General features: G+C 42.1%; 1 protein-coding gene across 2 annotated transcripts in view; it reads right to left on the minus strand.

Annotated features, from left to right (window-relative positions):
* The window catches only part of CFAP221 (cilia and flagella associated protein 221), a 31,356-nt gene that overhangs the window by 3,431 nt on the left and 3,033 nt on the right, over positions 1 to 24,892 (minus strand). The window contains exons 2-23 of one of the 2 annotated variants that reach the window (XM_033163520.1): positions 21,963 to 22,150; positions 21,126 to 21,226; positions 19,754 to 19,840; positions 19,539 to 19,634; positions 17,715 to 17,815; positions 13,716 to 13,819; positions 12,712 to 12,871; positions 11,290 to 11,422; positions 11,082 to 11,193; positions 9,790 to 9,901; positions 8,699 to 8,786; positions 7,676 to 7,765; positions 6,060 to 6,155; positions 5,288 to 5,384; positions 4,654 to 4,784; positions 3,707 to 3,787; positions 3,288 to 3,395; positions 3,007 to 3,144; positions 2,690 to 2,848; positions 2,489 to 2,589; positions 1,454 to 1,546; positions 320 to 427 (exon numbers count right to left, since the gene is read on the minus strand). In XM_033163520.1, coding sequence (XP_033019411.1) covers positions 320 to 427; positions 1,454 to 1,546; positions 2,489 to 2,589; positions 2,690 to 2,848; positions 3,007 to 3,144; positions 3,288 to 3,395; positions 3,707 to 3,787; positions 4,654 to 4,784; positions 5,288 to 5,384; positions 6,060 to 6,155; positions 7,676 to 7,765; positions 8,699 to 8,786; positions 9,790 to 9,901; positions 11,082 to 11,193; positions 11,290 to 11,422; positions 12,712 to 12,871; positions 13,716 to 13,819; positions 17,715 to 17,815; positions 19,539 to 19,634; positions 19,754 to 19,840; positions 21,126 to 21,226; positions 21,963 to 22,104 — 2,438 coding nt within the window. In that variant the 5' untranslated portion in view covers positions 22,105 to 22,150. Of the gene's footprint in view, positions 1 to 319; positions 428 to 1,453; positions 1,547 to 2,488; positions 2,590 to 2,689; positions 2,849 to 3,006; positions 3,145 to 3,287; positions 3,396 to 3,706; positions 3,788 to 4,653; positions 4,785 to 5,287; positions 5,385 to 6,059; positions 6,156 to 7,675; positions 7,766 to 8,698; positions 8,787 to 9,789; positions 9,902 to 11,081; positions 11,194 to 11,289; positions 11,423 to 12,711; positions 12,872 to 13,715; positions 13,820 to 17,714; positions 17,816 to 19,538; positions 19,635 to 19,753; positions 19,841 to 21,125; positions 21,227 to 21,958; positions 22,151 to 24,892 lie in introns of those variants that run through there. The other variant, XM_033163527.1, reaches the window with a different exon arrangement.

A 24,892-nucleotide genomic window follows, 5' to 3' on the forward strand; every position in this document is an offset into this window, starting at 1 on the left:
AAACCCAGACACAGATTTTTTTTGGCGAGGGGAGGGAGTTGTTGGTTGTTGAACTCCCCCCCCCCCAAAAAAAATCTAAAAGAATAATATGCCTTTCTGAACTATTTTTGATGAAATCCGCCAAAATCTATACTACCGACATGGGCTGCCATACGTTCTTAACTGCTGTGTGACATTTTATTGCAGGGATGTGTGGGACTCCCAGTTCCTATCAGCCCCACCTAGTATGACCCATGGTCAGGAATAGTGGGAGTCGTGGTCCAATATCATCTTAGGCCAGGTGGTTCCCTCCCCATCCCTCTAATGGGAACAGGCTTACCTTCCATACTTTTGTGATCTGTTCTCATCAGATGGGAGGTCAGTCTGTGGAAATTCAGCTTTTACCATCTCCGGTATGAGCAATACTGGAGACTCCACGTCAGCCACTCTGAAGATGAAGTTGACAGCTATTTCATTGTTAAAGTTGTTTGAGGGTATATCTACTCAAAAGCAGGTTCTATTTAATTCAGTGCAGCAGTGAGGGCAGGATGGCGTTGCGACCTTGGCTTCCCAATGATGTCACTTTTGCTTACCGAGAGGGAGAGGAGTGAGGCATGGGGAGCTGAGTGGGGGGTGTGGGCACAGCAGCATTGGATTGACTCTGCCGCTGTCAGGGTACATCACAGTGTTGCTCATGCGTCACGACAGAGTCCTCTTACACTAAAGATTACTTTATTGTGCATAACTATTTACAGTGCAGAGCTAGCTAAAAACATGACCGCTCAGTCACTTGCAGAATCCAGAAGTGCCCCTCTCCTGTTTCCCCCCCCCCCAGCACCAAAGCCTTGGCACCCTGAAACGACATCTTCTGTCTCCCCTGACCTCCCCGATGCTGTGCTGGTGCCAGAAGCTGCAACTCCCCCTCTGATCGCCTCTGGCTGGCGTTGCTGGGTCTCTGCCCAGCATCCCTGACCCTTGACTCCTCCATGGGAGAGAGCTCTGGTGATGGACTTTGAGAGGAGTCAGATGACAGCAGTGGCTGGGGCTCCCTGTACCTGAGCAAGACCTCCTCTTGAGGAGGTTCCCTACCCTGATCCTCCCGATTTGCAGGATCCCCTTCCCCGCTCTCCCCGCGAGGAGTACTCCCGCCCGGACCCTCCTCGCAAGGAGAGGGCAAATCCCTGACAGCCGCCATCTGCACCCTCTATATAAATGGCAGAGACGCTCACCCTTGGGAAACAAGGTGCGCAACACCGCCCTGCCATCACCACTCCACCGATCCTGCTGCTCCCAGTTTTAAGTGGGCTTAGGATTGTAGCCTAACTTGTCATTTTCAGCCTTTAGGAACAAAAGCACCACGCGTACAAGAGCAACCTTGTACGCCTTTAATCATACACGTACACGTTTGCGATCAAATCCCAGCGCTCGAAACACAAGAAGATTGTTTCAAAAGAACAGTGCAGAGGAAACTTACTCATCAATTACATTTTCCTTATCATGCTCTGGCAAGTCGTTCAGTATTGGAGGTACAGCTTTTGGAATCAGGACTTCATTGTAGGGATCAATGCTGCGGAAGACAGAACCACAGTGACGCATGTAGGAGAGAATGGGAGAAACACAATCTACATTCTCTCCATAATGTTATCTTTTCCATAGATAACTGTAACAATTCCTTTCAAATGAAAAATAAGGAATATGTACTGTGTGTGTGTGTTGTCTACATTCACTGTTGGGTCTTTTAAGTTATTTTTATTAGTAGCTATTGTTATTCATGAAAATGTTATAAAAGAAACAAGAGCAAACAGAATATCAAACCCATGCTATGACCCTCGCTACCTCCATCATAACCTTTAAACACATAAAACAGGGTCTGACCTTACGGGTCACAGAAAACTTTGAGGGGATGGACAAAAACACTCTGCCAATAGTGTGGGTGGAAAGTGGTGGAACAGTAGTAATCCACGACTGAAAAAACCAGAAATATGTGGAATGTGCCCGATGCATACACAGAAAAATCAGATCAAAACGAGCCATTTGCAATGTAAGAGTGTTGCTTAGAAAGAGACCCTTTGTTCCTTCAAACCCGAGTGGTTTGGGGCCACCAAAGCAGTCGATAAAACAGTGGCCACCATCTGCTGAGCTAAGTTCTTCCTTTGAAAAACTCTAGCAGCCAACTTCCCCTTCCCTCAACTCCTAACTGAGGAGTAACTTAGGCTAAGCCTGACCTCTACTCCCACATGCAATGCCGTTTGCTGATCTGACCAAGTACAGAGCAATGGTTAGGGACCATCTGGCTGTTGTTCTTAGCACCGTTTTTCATCTGAAGAATGGGATATGAATGCTTTGAAATAAGTTAATAGTAAACTGTAAGTGAACTAGCCTATCGGTAGCCTGTCAGGAAGCCACGCTTTCAGACTTGTGACATTCCCTGGGTTGTTTCCGGTATACACAACTGAGGTGCAATTAACTTAAATTAGGTGCTTCAACGAAAGCACTCATTCTTACTTACCAGAATGGCATTGCTATGTTGTTCAGAACAGGTACATTAGGTAAAGTCGAATGGGTAACTGATGGGAATTTTCTCCAGCTGGTTAGGCCCTGAATCACTTCCTGAAAAGACCACACATCAGAAAATTCTGCTAGCAATCTTAGCCAGTAAAAGAAGACAAGATCCCATGTCTTGGATCCCAATGACTTCAACAGCCCTTACCCTGTGATGAAGGAACTTCTTCTGTGTCATTGGTATGCAGGATTTTGGTGGGAACTTCTTAGTAAGTTCATATTTCGGAACGGGGCAAATATGATATTCTATGCTGCTTTCTGCGTAGGGAAATGGCTGCTTGAACTCACACAGTCCTGGGCTAGGATTCTGAAAAGGAAATGAAGGGCGACACTGAAACAAGAGCCACAGGGACCCCCCTCCCCCAATTCTTGCTTCTTTTGAAGATAGCCAACCAATAAGGAGCCAGGAAACTGAATAGCCAAGCCATTCAGGATGTGGCCCTGAGGCCTGCCCTTTTTACTTACAAAAATTTGAAGAGGATGATCGGTTGGAGGATGAAGCAAACCTTCGGGAGCTCTAAGGTTTAGCAGGGTGGTGTCCAGGTCGTCTTCTTGTGCCTGGAGTTTTTCCTCTGACGCTGGTATTACTGGGATCAACTCTTCCTGATAAAAAGGCAGAGAGTAAATGTTCTGGAAGGGTGTCTTTCTGTTAGTTAGGGTTTTTTTTTTTAAAGTATTTATTAAACCACTAAATGCTAAGAATAACACAAGAAAAGAAAAAAGCAACACTGGAGTGGTTCTGTTACCTCTGCACCGGTCCTCAGAATTTGGGAATATTTTGGAACTGTGTAACTGGTTGCTGCATGGTGCACACAGAATGGCTGATATGCCATGAGGGTGAAATGCTGAGGGACCTTTGGACAAAAGGAAAAGGAATTGAAATACGGTAGAAAACCCTAATAATCCAATGAAAACTACCTAAAATGAATTAACAAGGGAATATTGTATTCATCGTAATTCACATGCCTTCCCATGACACTGCATAGAGGAAACACTTTACATAGCAGACATTTTAGGATCAATATCCCTCTCTATTGACCTAGTTCTACAAATTTTAAAAATAATAATTGGAAAACTTAGAAATGAAACACTGCCACCTGTTCCCTGCCTTGCCCAACATATAGCATAAAGTAAAAAACAGGACATGACTTAGCGGCCATCTAACCTTTAATTCATAGAAGTGGTGAAGTTGTTTAATCTTAACATTTGCAGACCTGACAGGAACTATACCGAGAACTTCAGGTGCCTGGGAAAAAAAAAATCAAAACAGTATGTAAGATGGTATCAAATTTCCAATAGGGCTACCTGCCATTTTTTATTATACTAGAAACCGAGAGTTCTTAAATTAATGACTTCCAGCATTCCACCATGTGGCCTGAGCCACCACTAAGAAGTGAGCAACTCGTTCTTGATTCTTATTGTTGTGATCCTCAGCCAAGAAGAAAATTAATAATGCTAACTGTGGAAACAATGGGATTGGCTGAGCAGTAGTAAAGGCAATTTAGGCAAAGTCCCATAACGTGAAATTATAAACCTCAGGCAGTCCCACTACAGAGGTCAGTAGGTGCCTACAACTTGGCATCCCTTCCAACAACAGCAGACACACCCCTTGGGGCAACACAAGTCAGCTGCCTTGGTGTTAAATACAAACCATGGAACAACTTCAAATACAGCTCCCAAAGGTTTAAATGGAACCTTAGACCAGTGCTTCCTCCAGATTTCTTCAATTGAAATTTCCAGATTCTGGTCCCACCAGACCTTCTGAGGCAGATTATTGTGAAAAGTAACCTCGAGTACTGAATTGTACCTTCCACTATCAATCTTTCAAATGGGAAACTATGTCTTTTCTTCTCTTTTTATTAAAAACAAACAAACAAACAAATATTGTTATTAGTTTTCAATTTATGTAACAACAATCTTTTCTAATGGTTGGACTGGGGAGGAAATATCATAACTGGCATCCGGGTAACCACAGGATGCTTTTTAATTGGAATCGATAGCCTTGAGAACGCCAGTTTTGTAGCCACAGGAAGCGGCTGTCCAGCCGAGTGAAAGGAGCGCTACACTCTCTTTTAACCCATCAACCATTGCTAACGTCACAGAGGCACCTACCAGCTCATAAGCCCGAGACGAACTGTAAGTGGGGAATTCAGAAGGCAGCAGGCGATCTTCTGTGAGGACACAAGGCACTCTTCCATCATCACTTATTGCTAGTGTGCTGGTCGTTTCGGAACTGCTGCTTTCTGTTGAACCAGGACAGAAATGTACAAATGCTAAGACTGAGTTAAGAGTGGGTGACAGATATGCCTTTCGATCAACAGAGACGGTGGGATACATTTTTTCCTTCGTTGCTCATTGTGAGCCCTGGGACCTGGAAGATGCTAACAGAAGGTGTCCCCACTTCCCAAAGTATTCCCCATGCTTTCTTCTCCCGTTCTGCCTAAATGGTAGCCATTGCCTTTTATGGCACAAAGCAAATGATACGACATTCCTGTTTCTTGTTTTTACAGAACTTGTGATGTGTGGCCCACCCATAGAGGACAAGAGGAAAAAGTATAGTGGAAGCGTTTCAGGGCCCATCTTGGTACGGCAGAATTTTTCTAGCTGTTCCTTTATTCATTCACTTATAGCACACGAGGAGGCTGTGCATCACAGCAGTGTGTCACGGCATCCTCTCTTGTCATTTTTCACAACGTGGCATGAAAACAAGTATTAAAAAACAGGTTTCCAAATCGGAGGGGGTTACCTGATGGGAATGCTTCTTCCTCTTCTTGGTTTTTAATATTTTTAAATACTCCACGCCACACACTTAGCACACGATTGAGCCGGCAGTGAACCACAATCTAGGAGAATCATTTAGGATATTGTTCAATCCATTTTCTATGTGGCATGTGTCTTCCAAAACTTTTCTGGAATCTCTGTGTACATAAGTCTGGAAACTGCCAAACTGTTTTGTTTTGTTTTTAAGCCCCAGGCTTTTCTAGACCTTACAGTTGTGCAACAAACTTGGAAAATATATGCACAAAGAGTGTGTGTGGCCCTTTAAAAACTAATCTGAATTCATGAAAGTAGGCACAAAATAATCATAAAGCCTTTAAAGCTGCATACAGCTACCTATTTGAGAAACTGATCAACATACTTATGGAACCTTAAAGTGTAGGAATGTTTGTTGTTCTTGTGAAGCTGGAAGGTGAGGCATCCAATGGCCTGGTGTAATTGCTGCAGTGCATCTACCTGTGACTTCCACTTTCTCCTGCCCATGCAGAATTAGGCTTGGCAGCTGTATGGAATGGTGGGATTATCAAACAGCTGGCATACTGCTTCCTTTTAATGTAAACACTTTAGGCAGTGAAGCCACCATACCCGCAACATAGATTCAATCATAGTTTCACAACAAAACTGTAACTTAAAAAAAGAGAGTTATAAAACACACTTGCAAATTCAGGAAGGATTTAGGAATGAGCAGCATTCCTGCAGCTGGCACACCAGTATTTAACTGAGACAATTTGTTTCAGTACCTTTCGAGCAGCTTGTTGGAACCGTCGCAGATTCCAGTGCCTGTGACACCAAGGGTTGTTTAGCAGGAGATCAAATGTGGGATAGAATTTCGGGGGCTGCATGGCACACAAAAAGGGAACAGTTTCAGTCTTAAAGGGTTACAGTTAGGAATAAACACTTTCAAGCTCTTTATTTAACTGCAGCCTATTTATACTGGTGAAAGTATCTGCAATTACACAGAGGTATGACCCAGTGATTTCTGTAGAACTAAGGGCTTGAGCATTCATCCCAATTTGCTTACATGGAGATTAGACAGTGGCCGGCCTTTATGGAACATTTGTTCTGATGTTTGCTGGAATGTGCTACATCTATGAACATTCATCTTGATTTGCTTGTGCAGTGGTGATACTCGTTCACATTACAGCAGGGTCACAACTTGTGCACATTTAACTCGTGCAATCATAGCTTTATGTGCCTGGCGGCAGGCCAACTAATATCACACAAATTAAACACATGCAAGGCGAAGAGCTTAAAAGTTCTTTCCAGGCTGGGTTTTCCAGGTACAGCAAGAGCTTTTACAGGCTTTGGGAAGGTTTTGCACAGGCTCCAGAGACCTCCACAAGATCTTGGATGGCCCTGTAAGATCCTGCGCCAGCTCTGGCAGGTAAGATTAAATTATGCACAATTCCGGCTTTACACACCACCCCTCAGAATGTAACCCCTGAGCAAGACATGATCTTACTGTAATCAATTGTTTACACCAGGGGTCCCCAAACTAAGGCCCGCGGGCTGGATACGGCCCGAGGGACTCAGACCCATGTCAGCCGCCACTGCCCGCTCTTATCGGCGCGTCACACCGCAGCTGCCCACTTCCGGGTCAGCGGAGCACCAGAAATAGCTTGTGTGCATGTGCGTCATTTCCAGCACACTTCTGGGTCTGAGGAGGCCCTTGCGCACGTGCACAAGCTATTTCCGGTGCTCCGCTGACCTGGAAGTGGGCCGGAAATAGCGTGTCTGTAAATAGCGCCCTCCGGCCCGCTGCGCGATCGGCGCTGGAGGAACCGGCCTGAGGCCTGGTAAGTTTGCCGACCTCTGGTTTACACCTTTCAATAAATTTTCCCATCACTTTCCTAACCACAAAGAGATGGATTTAATTTTAAAAGTGGATTTGTTACACCAGTGCACTTTAATTCACTTTAACTGTGCTAACCTAAATTTCCAGCATGTGAGTGAATCCTTCCAGCAAAATACAAACAGCCTGGAGGCAACCAGAAGCGCACAGAAGATTACAATAATCAGAACTTCATGGTGACAACTTGTTTCATTTCTTCCTCTCTAAGTACATGCCAATCAACTCTGGGATGCATCTGGCTGAGATTTCTTTTTAAATCAACAAATTTCAGGTGGCTATTATATCCCCACACTACTGCTGCAATCTTAGGCTACCCCCGCACAACTGTTCTCCCTAATAAATCTCCAAGTGCTCACCAGACTCTTTCCCCTGTTATTTCCTATTGGCGAGAGACACCAACGAAAGGAAGTTTCCCCGTTATATTCACAAGGATTTCTTAATGCAGAGGCAAGCTTCCCTGCTGTATTCCCATCTACCCATTTTGACTCTGACACGAAGACATACCTCGCCAATCTCTCGGATGACACGTTTGACTGAAACTTCAACATTCTTCCTTTGAAACTCCTTCTCCTTAATAGGCTCTCCCATTTTAATCTTCCTCAGCACCATAAACAAAGATATATAAATACCCACATTAGTGTACATTGCTGGATCCTTAATCAAAGTCTTGCACTTAGGGCTCAATAAAATTGTAGTCTTCCAAGGAACTCATTAGTGAGACGAGTTCTGGGTTTGATTCATAGGTGGCTACTGAAGGGGTGGGATGGGATCGTTCTCCAGCTGAGACGAAGGTGTCTGGAACTCTAAGGGACAAGGTGTTACATTTCTGGATATTATGGACTGTGGTGCATTGCTTTTTGTCATACTTTGCTGTGAACTGTGAACCACTTTTAGAATAACGTATACAGAAAAGGAGTATACAAATAAAGTGGACCGTAGCTCAGTGGCAGATCATCTGCCTTGCATGCAGAAGTTCCCAGGTCCAGTCCCCAGCATCTCCAGAGAGATCCCCTTTGGAAACCCTCGAGAGCTGCTGCCAGTTAGTGTAGACGATACTGAACTGGATGGACAATGGGTCTGACTCGGTACAAGGCAGACTCCTGTGTCCCTATGACTATTTGACTACGTTGAACAGGCATGTAAGACTACGACATGCTCCAAAAGGAGCACTGGTATATTGATGCCATGGGACCACTGCCCAACCAACACGGTACATGAAGATATCCCCGAGGAGCTTGTATAGGAGGTGCCCCTCTTCTTCTTTTGTTTCTCCCCCTGCTATAATTTTTCTTCCTGCTATACATGGCATGTGAACTCTGAAGATAGGAAACGGGACTGCACAGATTATCAAAAAGTTAATGGCAGCAAGGTGCATGCTTTCTCTCAAGATAAGTCTTTAAGCCACAATCCTGAACACATCTTGTATATTCTAACAAGATGGAACTATCTGCCTGAGTACATGCATCCCAGCTGCTGCCTGCAATGTACAAACCCACACAGTTCTTTTAAAACAAAAATATGCCTTACCTTGTACAGTTCTACTTCTCTACATCGGTCTTCGGAAAATTGCTTTTGAAAAGTTGGAGAAATTGGATCTTTGCCTAAATGAACCTGCCTGCATTCAAATCAGAGAGGAGAGAATAGAGTTCAGTTCAGACAACTATTTACAGTGGCACCTTGGTTTGCGAACTTAATCTGTTCTGGAAGTCCATTCTTAAACCGGAACCGTTCTTAAACCGAGGCACGCTTTCCCTAATGAGGCCTCCTGCCGCCAGTGCCCTTCCACCGTTCGGCTTCCGTTCTTGGACCGAGGTGAAGTTCTCAAACCGAGACACTACTTCCAGTTTTGCGGAGTTCTTAAACCGAATAGTTCGTAAACAGGGCTGTTCTTAAACTGAGGTACCACTGTACAGTACTAACAAGGCTTTTGCAAGGAGGAAATCAAGCCAATGCAAACATTGTGCAAATTTTGCAGATCGCCTGCCTATTGACTTGACATGGGCAAGAAACAATTAAACTTGAGCACTTTTAACACCCAGTAATTTCAACGGAATGTCTACTGTTGAAATCCACCCAATTTCAAAATGCTAAATTTTGGCTGAATCACTCCCTTCTGTTTTTAAGTACTCTTCTGGCTTATAGCCCTGTGCTTCTTTTTTGTTTCAACTCAAAGACTGCATTTGTATTGGCACATGAATGATTTACAAACCAAGAATCAACAACAAGTTGTGTCGCAGAAAGTGCTTCACCTATCTTTTGCCAGTTCCTCTACCTATTGCAGCCCCCTGTGACATATCCCTTATTGTTCCAGAAGGCTTCCCAATATTGGAGTGGCAGGGGGATTGCACATTGCAAAAGCAGAATTGCTTTCCACTACAGTAGTGTAAAACCATCACTGGATACGTCCCAGTAAGTTTTTTGTTCAGTTATTGACCAAGATAAATCACAATCATATAAGTTTTCACCAGATGCAAACTGGCAAGCAAAAAATAAAATCACTTTATCCACTTTTTGCAAAAGATACGCTAAGCGGCGTATTCAGCTAGTCCTAAGTACAATGAGCCGTATATGTTTATATATGTTTATTTCTGCTTGCATAATGTGTGAGCGCCACTCACCATTTAAGTTGGTTGGTTAGCTCTGCTTGTATGTCCTGCTTGACTTTCAATTCAAAAACAGCTTCTTTCACCTGCCTTGTTATAGCTCCTCCATCACCTTGCCCTCCTAGGACTGTAGGGCACAAATACAAACAGGATGCTCAGGAGATGGAGTAAAATAGCCCTCCCGTTATCACCACTGGCTTCAGTTACAAATGGTGAATCATTCCATTTAGTATGGTGTTAAAGAGACTGCAGAATGTTGAAAATGTGTGGATTATATTGCTACCAATATCTGTTTTACAGGAGGTAGGGTCCTGAGTTTATGATGAAGCTTCGGGTGTTATGGGAGTAAGACTTCAGTTCTATGAATATTTTCAAATGAGACATTTCTTGTTTACATTACATAGTTCAAGATATATAACAAACCCTCTTCAAGTGGTACACATGTGAAGAAGTGATCATATGATGACCAGGGTGACACAATGGCATTATCAGTACAGAGAGGGTCTGAGGCCAAAACCATGCAGGGAGGTTAATAAGTGTGGTCCTCACAAACACAAAGTTATACTGCGTCAAAGGGACCTTCAGGGTCTCCCATGCTGAACAGTGCTTAGAATTGCAAGGCCAGGAGAGAGTTGGAAGTGATTTATTTCAACTGGGGGAAGATCCTTCAGATTCAGATGGAATGGTTCAGTTTGTTTGTTTATTGTCCAAAAATATTTATAACCACCTGTCCATCTACAGTATAGAGATACCAGGGCAGTATCCATCCATCTATCTATGTATGTACAATACATCATATAGACCAATAATACAATAAAATTATGAAATTATTCATACTATGCATATTATGTAAGAACTACAATGAGACATTATTAGTACCTGTAAATCACAGAATCAAATTAGTAAATGTTCAGAGATGCCAAAATTAGTCAAACTAAGCTGTGTTTTATGGCGGGAACAAGTTCCTCCAACTTCAAACCACTTTCCTAGGGCTGACTAACCAATCTGCCTGAGGTGGATTGGGAGAGAAGATGGAAAGTGATAAAATGAAAGCACAGGTCCCTACCACAAAGAGCATAACAATCTAGAAAACATCACAAGGGACACAACAGAGGAAGAGGAGGGAATAGAGGAATAGAACGCAAATGTAAATAGGCGAAATAGTTTGTGATCACTGCACTTACACACTTACATCTTGAACAGATCAAGTGTGTTTGGTGCCATTTCCATGTATTCTAGTCAGGCCCAGAAATTCCAGCCCTGTAGTACCACACATTACACAAACACATAATATTCAAAGTTATTACCTTCTCTTAAGTATTTAATCTTTATTTTGCCTGGTTCCTGAACCAAAACAGTTCCCACAGCATAGGGATTTGACAAATCAGCTGGGAATCTCAAGTTTTTATATTCAATGGCCTACGAAATACAATGTGACACATCAAAACAAACAATGGGCCCAATTTCGTTCTAACAATTTTTTGCTGCCATTGTTATTTGCCTTAAATCCCCCACCTGTGGTTTTTGTATGGGACTGCCCCGTTCTTGCTTTGGCAATGCCGTCTTCTGCAGTAGCCGTGCCACTGCTTTTTGTGGAGACTTTGGTATTCTTGCCAAAACTGCTTCTTGCTTCTCAAAGTCTGCTCTCCTAGATTTCAAAAGACAAACATAATTTTAATTGTGATAGATGGAAGTACAGCTACAGTTCTGCAAAGGACATCAACCCATTAGGATGCGGTTCAAAAAACATTTAAGTGGGAGTCTAAAACTTTGGATATCATGAGATCTGAATCACTGAAATGGCAGAAACCCTTGAGACAGCTATATCTTCCACATGTGCTCAGAGCCCAGGCACCCTTTTATATGCACAATGTGAAAATGGAGAGGAGGGAGAACAAGCAAACACCCAACCTCTCTTCTCCTTCCTTGCCTCTGCTGTTACGCTTGCCAACTGAGTTCCAATGTAAGAAGAAGGAAAGAGTGAGCACAACTGGGGTGGTGATGGCTGAGGGGCAGATGATGGTGCTCTCAAGAATTGTTCTCTACTTCAGATTTTAATCTGAGCCCGATCAGAATTTGTAAGTTTATAAAGTTAGCCTCTTGAGACCTAGCCAAGAGACTATGAAAGCTGCCTACATTATTGTGAAAACACTTTAGGTTCTTTTTGTTTTTTCTAAGTTCTAAAAAATTATTTGGAGGATGTACAGTCCCCATTTATATTGACTCCAGTGAGGAAAAGACTCATCTCTGCTAGGGAATCAATTTTCTGTGAATTCTGAAGGGCATTTTGTGACACAGTTCTCAACTCCATATAAGATACCAAAAATGCTTATTTCAGGATAAAATATGTTGAGAAATGCATACCCTGAGAAAAAAATGTCAACTCTTAAAAATACATATTTAACTATACATTTTCATCCAGATTTTTATTTAAATACACATTAATGCAGAAATGGGACAGAATGGAACTAGGAATGAGCACATGAAACTGACATGGACTGGAAACTAAGACAGCTCTTTCCCTCTCTAATTATAAACATATGATGCTGAAATTCAGTCTCGTGTAAAAAAAAAATGACATTACTGATCTCAAAGCATCATTAAAGAGTATCTTTACTGCAGCTTTTTCCAAACAAAATGATGGGCTGGATCCAAAGCTAGAGGAACTTACCTCCCACTTAAATCGACAGGACTTTGTAGCTAACCTTTTCCTCTTATTTCAATGTCGCCTAAGCACCACATTTACTTACTCCTTTACTCTGGATTCAGCCTGATGTATTTATATCGTCTTGGCTCATTTGTTTCTAACACGCACCCACTGTATGGTTGTTATGATAGGACACCCCTCCCCAGGAAATATTATTTTATAAAGGTTTCTCAGTGAAACACAATGATTTTTTTTTTTAAATGTTCAAAGTAAGCACCGACCACACATACGTTAATGTAGGGCGTGGCAATGATGTTCCTGTGAACGCACAAACATATGGTTTTGAGTTAAATTGTGAAATCCACAACTCCATTTTCATCTGGGCTGTTCCGTATTCAAACGGTGCAAATGTTACCATAATATCTGCTTTCCCGTTGGCAGGAATTATTCCTGTAGTGAATGAACGAATTAGAACAAAAACAAAAACACAGTTAGTACATTCACCTTGAAATCACAGCACTTTTATGACTAAAAGAAATTGTACAGAACAATCAGGGATTTCTGGAAGCTTAGTCTGAGAGCCCTTAAAGATGATGCGAATTTGGCAAGGTGATTGGAAAAGCAAATTACTAGTATAGTTCAGCAGTTGGTGGCACTTCTTGGTAAAAACAAACAAACAAACAAACATGATTACCCCTAAAGTTCAACCTTTTGGAAGCATCTTGCTGCAGATAAGCTATGCCATCAGCTCAAGGAAACATGGCCCAATATCCAGGGATGGTGGGCATTGTAGTCTAGCAGCATTTCGATGCTCATATATTTCCTTTTCTTTAACTGAGGAGGTTGTAGCAATTAAGATCTGTTCTTAGTTTGTGGAGTAGGGGACAATCCTAACATCCTCCCTACCACCGATGGGGCTCTATCTACAGCCCTGCCACACATGACAGCCACAGTGGGACTTCAGAGTGGGTGGACAGGACAGTGAGATTGGCTTGAGATCCAGAGAATTATGGGCCAGCTCGGACTAGCCCTTCCCACTGAACCCCACATTTTGGGGCTTTCCATTGGCTCCTGCCAACCCACAAATTCAGCAGCTGGTGGAAAGTTGTCTTAGCTGGGTGAAGGGACACTTTTCCCTCATTCCACCCACCCACACATCCACCTACCCAGCCCAGCATGAGGGGCAGTGGCAGATTGCACTATAATATGTTTATATATACTGTACAGAACATGCTATTTAAGATACTAGCATTCACACATTAATGAAGTAATGCTCCCCCTCCCAAGATTTTACCAGATGTTGGATGAACCGTAAAGGCTTTGTGAGGCTGAAGATATTCTATGTGGAACTCAAAATCTATAGGACAGCTGCACTCCAGGGGAATCACATATTCTTTACTGGAAAAGGTGATACAGGACAAAAGAATCAGAAATAATTACATTAATGTTCATTAGCACATCTGCCCACCCCTGGGCAGCATGACAGATAGAAATGTACTGAGCAGGTAAGTACAAACCCTCCTTAGCTCTGAAAAGTGACCTTAATCCAACTGTTAAATGCAAAAAAATGGCACTTTTCATGCTGGTAGCAGCTTGAGATGGCTATTGCTCAGCAATGGAAGTCTTCTATAGAGCTATCCAGAGAGACCTGGATCAGTAATATTTGGGATTGATCACTGGATCCCAAACATATACAGTTCTATGTTGTGATGCCCTATCTTTTCTGAACTGGTTGCTGTTCTTTCTGCAATTATTTTTAGTCTGACTCTGTACTAAGTGATGTAGGGCCTTTATATATAACTAGATTTGATTTTGTGTAGTTACACAAGTTGTTCTTTCCTGATATATTGAAATAATTAAAAAATTGTGGGAAGCATAAGTACAAAGAGACACGAATATGAAACCTCTGTCAAATTAATACAATATATGAACCAGAGACAGGTGACAATAAAGTAGTATTTTCATTAAAATTAGCAATTCCTGCAAGAGAAAAACACAATAATCTGTAAAACAATCATGTATTTAATTTGCTCTGATGCTGTATTTTTTCATTACCTTATTATCTTGAATGAAAATTGATATTCTTTTATGAAAATAATAGAAAAGAAAAGGCAGCTGTAATATTTTCATGGGTAAAAAGCAGTCATCACTAGTGGTTTTAATTTATATGAGGCTTGGGCAGAAGGTAAATCTTTGGGTAGTTTGCTCTAGATCAACAAGGATTTCTGACACCAAATTGTTTAATAACAGAAGAAACAGTATAACTAGCCTAGCCCAGCAAATTCTATTGCTGAAATGACAGGAGCTTGAGATAACCAGCAGTAGGTCCTCACATGGAAACACTGAGTTCCTGGACTGATAATTCTTTAATTCCAAGCATGTGTCCTTTGCACCAGGTTTTGCTCTGTGAATCTCAGGGTTCTAGCAAAAAAAAAAACAAGAGATCCTGCAAGCCTAGGGTCTCACTGGACTCAATGGGGCTTACTTCCAAGTAGATGTGCACAGAACTGCACTGCACATTCTGAATTAAAAATTGTGTGACCTCACAGATCAGGTGTTTTAGAATTTAGTTTTCAGCAAACTCCTCTGACAGCCACTCAGGTTGTAGGCCACAGTTTTGAGTACTCCACCCCATAAAGATCCTGTCAGGGAACTGTCCCCGGCGCAGCGCAAGGTGGTGGAAGGGCTCTCAGGATGCTACAGAGAGTCCCGGCCCCACCTGACCAGCAGCACCTCTTCTGGCAGCGGAGGGAGCAGCGAGGCTTCCAGCGGGGAGGGGCATGGGTCTAAGGGGATGGAGGGTCGAGGCTCTGAGGATGCCGGAGAGACCCTGCACTCCCCGAGCCCAAGGGGCGATGAAGGAGGCACGCAATTTCCGTCGCCCCAAAGGTGCCGAGGGGTGAAACGAAAGGACGGAAGGTGGGGTTTTCGTATACCGAAACTCTTTTGTTGGGGTCAGAACTGGATGGGGCCATTCCCGGATTCTGCCGACGCTTGATACAGACATGAACTTGTTAGCTCTGCACTGTACATAGTTTGCACAATAAAACTACTAAAGGAAAACTCAGAGTTTTGACTGCTTACTCATGAGCAACTAACGGAGGACCTTACAGATCCCCACCCCAATTGCACATTGCATGTATAAATAGATCAACAGAGAGAAACTACACCCATTTTTCTAGACTGAGCAGCATTAATAATAATAATAATAATAATAATAATAATAATAATAATAATAATAATAATTTATTTCTACCCCGTCCATCTGGCTGGGTCTCCCCAGCCACTCTGGGCGGCTTTCAACAGAACATTAAGAACAGAATAAAACTTCAAACATTAAGAACTTCCCTAAACAGGGCTTCCTTCAGAAACTTGACTTCTCCATCTGTGGTCATAAGAGGTAGCATCCAGGACAGATAACGTGATACTGTTGGAACTGTTATCCAGCTCTTGCTTAGTTACATCTATTGATATCAATAAGGCTTATTCACAGGTTATTGGGATCAGCCTCATCTTCTCAGCCAATGATTAGACCTGTATCCTAAGCTAAAAAAGCAGCTTCGGATTCCTAACTGGCTGTGACCCGCTTCTTGGATGCCCTATGCATTTTCCAAAAGCCAAGCCTATCTATAAGCATTTTTGCATGTCTGGTTTTTAACTAGTCAAAACAAAATGACTTAGAAAAACACAACATATTCTTCACTTTGTTTTAAAAAAATATATTATTATTTTATACTCAAACTCTTCCAACATTCTATAAACTGTTGACTAAAATCCTGTCTAGCTGATTAATAAGGAATGTAGTTTATATGTAGTATTGCCTTGATTTTTTTTTTAAGGTTGGATGAAGAAGAGATTCACTGCTTGATAGGTTTTTAACATTTCCAAGTTGGGTAGCAATTGTGGCTTTCCTAAGAAGGAAGCCATGGGTGGACAGGGTGAGATGGGTGTATGTGAAGAATGGAATTGATCATGGGACTCAGGAGAGATTTTTTTTAAAGAATAAACTTACTTTCACTTAAAGAGCAGGATTTGTAAGAATATATATATATATATATATATATATATATATATATATATATATAGTTAAAAGCAAAGTGGCTCCAATGAGGATACTGCCTGTGAGTAGATGCTACACACACTATACCTTTAAAGCAAATTCAAAGCACTTCCTCTCCCTCACTTGAATGCTTTCAGGAGAATGTTTCTGGGTCCACAACCACAACTTTCATGCATCAGGAAGTCATAGCTCAAGGGTTTAGCATCACAGAATCATAGAACTGCAGAGCTGGAAGGGACCCCAAGGGTCATCTAGTCCAAACCCCTGCAATGTAGGAATCTCAACTAAAACATCTATGACTGATGGCCGTCTTTCCTCTGCTTTAAAACCCACAATGAAGGAGAGTCCACCGCCTCCCGAGGGAGACCGCTCCAACTGTCCAACAGCTTTCACTGCCAAAAAGTTCTTCCTGATGTTTAGTTGGAATCTCCTTTCTTGCAACTTGAAGCCATTGGTTTGAGTCCTACCCTCTGGAGCAGGAGAAAACAAGCTTGCTCCACCTTCCATGTGACAGTCCTTGAGATATTTGAAGATGGCTACCTTACCTCCTCTCAGTCTCCTCTTTTCCAGGCTAAACATCCTCAGCTCCCTTGACTGCTCCTCATAAGACTTGGTTTCCAGACCCATGATCATTTTGATCGCCCTTCTCTATACATGTCCCAGCTTGTCAATATAAAGCATCTGTTTTGCCTACAGGAGGTCCTATGTTAAATCTCTGGCATCTCCACGTATGGCTGGGAAAGACTCCCTTCTGGAACCCTAGAGAATCTCTGTTAATTTATGTAAACAATACTGAAACAGGTGGCTCAATGGTCTGATTTGTTATAAGTCAGCTTCATTTGTTCCTATAATACACCATCTCTGTGGTATAACTCTGTAGTAAGAGCACAGCGCTAATGGAAAGCATTTATACAACCAAGGCTACCATAGTGGCAGGAATACTGCTGGAATATAAACACTTTCTCTCAGAAATCTCATCAGCCTTGGAGAAATACAGCGTTACAGTTGCAGATAATCTTTCAGAATAATCGAATGTATTTTACAATGCCTGCCCACTGAAAGCACACTGCTATGGTAAAACCAGATGCAATTGTATTTCCTGATTGAGTTAATATCATATGAAAAGGTACTCTGTTTCGTTCCTCCCTCTCCCCAACCCGTCACATTAAGCCAATTATTTTAGCAACACATGAGAAACAGTTTAATTTTTTTAAAAAAACCATAACAGCTTACCGTTGTCCTAGAGAAACATCAGATAAATTAATGAAGGATGGAAATTCTGAAGTGTTCATCACAGGATAGGCATGTAGAGGAACCAGCAATGTGTCATCTCCCTGGAGGGAAAACCAAGAAGGAAATTGCATAGACTGTTACAAGAGATAAATATTAATTGACATGCACTGGGGTGGTTACTAACTGGCTCCTCTTGTACTACTGAGTTACAAGAACCAAGGTTACGTGGACTGCAGGAATTTTGTGAAAAATGACTGGCTTCAATAGAGAATAATGGACATGCCTCACCTATCATTATAAGAACACACACAATGTAGGGGAAAGATCTTCAGTCTGATTTTATACATGTTTACCAAGTTGCAAGACTTACCTATCATCAGAACAATTGTTTATTATTTATAAAAAGTGCCAAATATATATTAGGCACTGTGCAGCAATAGACAAGAAAGGTCCCTGACTACAGGGTCACTTTGTGTGTGTGTGCACGCAGGATTACGGCCTTATTCCATTCTCAGATGTGAGAACATGGAAACAGATTTAGACAGCCGTATGGCCAAATTAGTGTGCTTTCAGCCTAAATCAGGGATGGGAACTTTTTTCATTGCAAAAGCCACATGTCATTGGTGAGTGGGGCCAGAAGAAAAGTTGGCAGAGAAACGGATGTGGCTTTTAAATTTGTACAGTGGGCTACATTCTAGCCACACATGCCAGTGGTTTCTATACACAACCTTGCAGTTTGAAAGCATACCGGTACAAGTAGATAAATAGGTATCGCTGCGGCGAGAAGGTAAACAGTGTTTCCGTGTGTTCTGGCACTTGTCACGGTCCTCCAAGCGCCAGTAGCAGTTTAGTCATGCTGGCAAGATGACCCAGAAAGGTGTCTATGGACAAATACCTGCTCCCTCGTCCCACCCCAAAGTCTCCCTTGACTGGACTTAACCATCCAGGGGTCCTTTACCTTTTTGCCTTATGCAGAGATATCTCTCTCCATCCAGGCAAGCAAGAGGCATCATCACTGTTCAAGAACATATTCCAGCCAGGTACAAACATACAAATAAGGCGGTGAGAAGATTAATGGGGAGGGGGTGGCGCTTGGAGTGGGGGCTGGATATATAGACTTGGAAGGACACATTCAGCTCCTGGGTCTGAGATTGGGTCCTTAGCTTACAATTTGGTGGCTTTTTCAGGAATGGTGATAAATGACAACCCCCCCCCCCCGCCTTTAAAGATATGTTTCTAGTCCTCTTGGGGATGAGGAAATATTGAAAAACATAGAAGCTTTCCTGAAAATGTTCAGCATTCTAACAAGCTTCATTTTTATTTTTCTGCAGCACTAAGTTGAATTTCCCATGCAAATTTCACAAGTGTACTTCCCATAAGGAGATTGCAGTAAGGATTTAGCCTGAAAACACTGTGTAGATAGTCCACTCCAACAAAATTTTGCTGTATTTGAGTGAAAAAATGACCAGTTTCGAGGATTAAAAAAAACCTGGAACCATTGTTCTTCTGAACACTTCTATTTTGTATTTCAAACCAAACCAGACACTCCTAGTATTTCCCCATTAGGTTCACATTAGACCTTTATTTACTCCTCCCCCCCTCCCCACAAATTCAGTGTGTTATCTCTTCATTGAGGGTAGAACAAAATAGCACAAAGGGATGAATAATACAGACTGACAAAACAGTGAATAAAATTGAGTAATATTAATCTGTAAAATCAATCCATTATTTTTAGATATCATGGACTAGAACAACATATTTATTTCACTCATACAAAGTGAGGAGGAGGCCACATATACATTTTTTCCCCTTGTGGTATCTTACCTGAGAATGGATTCTAATGCAGTCATAATAGTATCGCCATTCATCAGCACAGAAATCAACCAAAATTATGAAGGACAAGCCAGGGACAAGCGGTTGCTGTAAAACAGTGAAAGGTAATTTCCCAAGAAGTGCCCAGCTGCCATTTATATTGCAATGTGAAAATGGAAAGTGGAGAATTAAATGCAAATGATGAGAAGGTTTCTACTGACACTTACTAGTTTGCTGTATTTGATCTGAAAGTACTTTGTCTCCGGTGGAATAACATGGAAATTTATAACTTCGCTTGAAATATTCAAAAGTTTCTGTAGAAAAAAAATAAGCAGGTTTTTTTTCCCTGCCTTTCATTTTAAGAACAAACACCTGTTTTTTAAAATCTTAAGTGACAGCCTAACTGTAATGAATTCGAATTGCTATCTAGTGAACTTTGGAATATAGGTCCTTGACCGATCATTTCCTTCAGTATTGTTCTTATGGGTTCCACCCCCTCCCCCTTTGTGTTTGCAAAAGAAATAGAAAAGATATTCGGAAAGTGATCAGAAGACAGTGGCTGCATTTCTGTATTAAGCTTACACTACTGTTTAGAGACACATTCATGAGCAGGAAGGAGCTAAAGCAAGTTTTGAGCTGGCACACTGCTTGCTGCCCCATGGTCCAAGGAGAAGCTTTGGCAGCATTTTCACGTATCCTGAATCTTGGCTTGTTACGTCTAAGGATGGGGGAGAAATCTATTTTTAAACAGATTTAGATATAGATTTTCGCGGTTCTGATCAATCGAGTTTGATTCCTAATGAATCACCTCTTGCATTAAATGCTGGCTTACGTCCCAGCCACTTTTACGCTATCTTTTTTTTCCAGGTATACATAAAAAATACACATATTTACTCATTTAAAAGTGTCAAGCCCCATCCTGTACTATATATTTGCAACCTAATGGTTTATGGACATTAATACACATGTATTTTACACAGTTAAAATGCATTGTTATATGCATGCGCTAGTTAATTTAGGAAACATGGGAGTGTATGCATATAATATTACATGTATAATAATGTGTTTAATAATACTGTACATATAACATGCAAGAATTGTTTGAAGCTTTAGAGGAACCAGGGTGGAGAATTCACTTCCTGTCAAAATTAAGGAGCAAGACGAGAATTAGAAAATAAATAAATAAATCTGTGTGGATAGGCTTGACATAGAGACTTTCCCCTAGCTGTGTTGTCTAACCCAGGGAATTGTAGTTTACAGCCAACTGCAACTAGTTTAAACAAGCCAGCTTCATAAACCATGGTTTTGAATGTGACAATGGCTTGCTCTAACATGCTCCCTTCTCTGGATGGCATGACAATTCGAGATCCAGTGAAACAAAAAGCAGGTGCTACCAAAGTCCTTTCCCCAACTGTACAGGAGGGGGAGGGGGGATGATAAGAGTGTCCAAGTCCAGGATGCTCTGTGGCTCCGTTCTGCTCATGCACATCTTGCAACTAAACCATGGTTTTAGCATGATGTGCATAGGTGGCCAGTGGGCAATTTCAGTTGTAATTATTTCATTTCAGCCCGCTACCTAACAACACCATTATTACTTACCAGTACTTGTTGGTGATGTTGTTCCTTTATATACCCTCCAAAGTGCATGATGGCAGGTTTAGCCTGTATGACATCATTTCTTACAAGCTTTCTAAAAATCTCTGAAAAGGAAAAAATAAAAAGAATGAAAGAAGTCAAAAGCAATAATTGGTATACTGGGTCAGAGCTTAATGAAAGTTAGCGGTGACTGTGTTCCATATATTTTAATGAGGCTCAGCTGTGATTAGCTTAGGTAGATCGGTGCCACAGTCTAGTCAGCCAACCGTCTTCTACCTTGTAGAAAAAGCTATCAGGGACCTGCTCCCAACCTGCCCATTGCTATCAGCCTCACCACAGCAACCCAGATGTTGTCTTTTTGTAAGTTGTCTTGCTTCCTGCCTGGGCTAAGTGGGCAAAGGATTTAGCAGCCATTCTGCCTCCATAGCAGCAGTGTATCTCTGGATTGCTTGTCCAACCAGTCAACTTCATTAGCAGCAAGACTGAAGGTCTTTCAGATGACCTATTTGTTGAGCATTCAGGGAGATTAGATAACCTTGGTTTATTTAATAAGCGTTTGCTCTGATTTGTTTGCAAATAAGTGGCATTGTATCAAAGTAAGTATCACTCCCCACACTATCCAATGCATTGCCCCATCTCTTAGCTTCTTCCAATAGGTCTAAACTTTTAGAAGAGTGTTTTTTGTGTGCAAGACCTCCCAATCAACTATAACAGCACAACCTGAATTTGTTGGCATGAACCTCACACCCCACCGAAAACAGTTAACATTTGGAAGCACCCGAAGGCCTTCAAAAATCTATAAATCAACAAGTCCCGCCTGCATAATATCCAATCACTTACTGGATTCCACAAGGCGATTGGGGACATCAGTTGCTTCCTTAGTATCATCCACCAGGCTGTCCAAAAGAAGAGACTGCAGTTTTTCAGGTGTTTCTTTAGTGTTGCTGAAGTCCTCAGAACAGGCTGATTTCACCACCTCCATCCTTTTGTGGTTAATACAACTTCCCAGGCATCAAAATGATCATTCCCTGTAATCAAATGCAAAAATATAGTAGTACATGTGAAAATCCTACATGCACAAACACACTTGTTGTGCGAATTCCTAGTCGAAAGTTCAATTCCTGCTGCCATGGACGACATCGTACACAGCTTGCTGAGCATTTCCAAGGAATCGCCCCCCCCCCAAACCCAACAATTGTTTCATAAATAGGATATTAGCCTCATTCATAATGGCCATAACAACATGCAAATAACTCCACTAATTATACAAACCTACCTGCCCATGTATACCTGTGTAATTATTTTATGGCAGGAGAACAACCAAACAATAATTTTTAATGGCACTTCCTTGTTTACTTGCCTGAAGGTGATTCTCACGTGGCATACACAACAAGCAGGGGGCTTTTTCCAAATCTGTTCTATAATCCTTCCTTCCCCAAACTCACTCATCTGGAAACAGGGTAGACACTGAAGGATATGTCTCAGTACCCTCACAACAGGTTTGTAGAACAAAGTTATTGGGGGGCAGGAAAGGCTTAAGGCTTAATAGGAGGCAGAAATCTAGACCCTGTCAGATTACTACTACTCTGCTCAGAGATCTGCAACGGCTACTGGTTTGTTACCAGGCCAAAATCAAGGTGCTGCTATTAGTATAAAAATCCCTTAACAACCTGGAGCCAGTTTACTTGGATGACTGCCTCACCAGTGTTATTTTTCTAAAATGAGAGAGGGGTGGTGGTGCTGGAACTCACACCTCCCAGGTTTTCTCAGAATGGCAAGGGCACCCACCTGAGAAGTTTCGGAACTGAGTTCTGGCACGTTTTGGCTGGAAAAAAGCCCTGGCCGTTTGCAATAAAGTATGTGCCTGCTTCAGTCTATGGAACTGGCATTTTTACAAGTGCCATATGACACGACAATAGGCACCTTTGCTCTTATTAATTCCTGCTAAATACATTTCTGTTTAGAAAAGCCTACCCAGAAATGTAAACTTGATGTTTATTTAAATATTTATGGGAGGAATTCAATGTAGCACTAACCAGACTGCTGTCAACACAAGCGTTTCTGCTTGCCTGATGGAACAAACGGCCCTCTCTTCCCCTGCTGTGCTGTTATTGGGGTTCTCTCAACCTGCCCCCCCCAGAGCCAACTTGGGGGGAGGCACAGGGGGAGGAGAGTGAGGAAAGCCCTAATGAGTCAACAAAGTCCTTGTGCAGGCTTCTGCTAGCAGGACTTGTTAGCTGAATCCAGCCTCTTGTTTTAGAATGCATATTTTTTATTTAAAAAACTGCTGATTTCTTCCTATACATACATAATACATAAAATGTTGAGCTGCCATTGTACAGCTCCCATCTGAGTATTGGTAGCACCTAACCACAATCCTGGATTTGCATATCAGGAAAGGGGATGGGGGGAAAAGAGAAGGCAGTTTGCCAAATTAACAGACCTAATAAGATATCACTCAAAAGAAAGATTAAGGAGAGAGAATGTGATGTCTTTATAAATTACATGGAAAAATAAGCCTTGCAGAGCATCACTTGGCTTAAAGGTAAAGATAAAGGGACCTCTGACCGTTAGGTTCAGTCACGGATGACTCTGGGGTTGCGGCGCTCATCTCGCTTTACTGGCTGAGGGAGCCGGCGTACAGCTTCCGGGTCATGTGGCCAGCATGACTAAGCCACTTCTGGCGAACCAGAGCAGTGCATGCAAACGCCGTTTACCTTCCCGCCGGAGCGGTGCCTATTTATCTACTTGCACTTTTATGTGCTTTCGAACTGGTAGGTTGGCAGGAGCAGGGACTGAGCAATGGGAGCTCACCCCGTCGCGGGGATTCGAACCGCCGACCTTCTGATCAGCAAGCCCTAGGTTTGACCTACAGCGTCACCTGTGTCCCTTAGCATCACTTGGCTTAGCGTAGACTAAATCTCACTGGCAATCAGACTGTTTCTCCAAGACTTAACATCTAAATACAGTTATCTGTTTAAAAAAAAATGATTTACTAAGTACGTTCCTGGATAGAAGGAAGTCATGATTTGAATTAAGGAGTGAAGCCAAAGCTGTGCAAAGAAGGCTTGTACTCACTATGTAGAAGTTAATTTGAAAATATTTGTTTTTCGAAGTTAGTTACCTATTTTTTGTTTTTATTCTTTTTCTTTTCATTTTATGTATAATGGATGTATCTATGAGTGTTTGCAATAAAGAAATAAGAGAGAGAAAGAGAAGGCAGTTTGCACCATAGCAGTGGCCCTAGGACAGGAGAAGGGAGGTAACACTGAGAGGGGGGAGTGCTAGTTTAAAACAATGGCAGAAGTTTGAGTAGAGCAGGGATAGAGGAAAATGGTGGTTTTAAACAACAACAGTTTTGAGTGAAGTACTATGGAATATTTGAAGGAGTCGCAAAAGGAGGGAGCAAGAGGCATGGGAATGAGATTGAAGATGAATGCAGGGGCATGAAAGGGTCTGAAGAATAGGAAATGGCGGCTTCATAGGTGGGGAAAATGTAGAAAGGGTGCTTAGGAGTTGGGATGAGAGGGAGAAGATTCAGGAGTTTCTTATGGTATAGCTAGGCATGAAAACAGGGGTGCAAAGCAGGGCTGCAGAACAGAAGGAAGAAGTGGCTTCAGAAATGAGTGAAAAGCAAGCTTAGTAGTTGCATGGGGAGGAAAGGGAAATCTCTGGTGGGTTAAATGTGGGGGACTGGCAAGGATGTTGGCAAGCGGAGCACAACCCCTAGTTATTTATATTTAGGAAAAACAATTAGGTCAATTTATTTT

The sequence above is a fragment of the Lacerta agilis genome, chromosome 1 (genome assembly GCF_009819535.1).
Source record: "Lacerta agilis isolate rLacAgi1 chromosome 1, rLacAgi1.pri, whole genome shotgun sequence".
NCBI lineage: Eukaryota > Metazoa > Chordata > Lepidosauria > Squamata > Lacertidae > Lacerta > Lacerta agilis.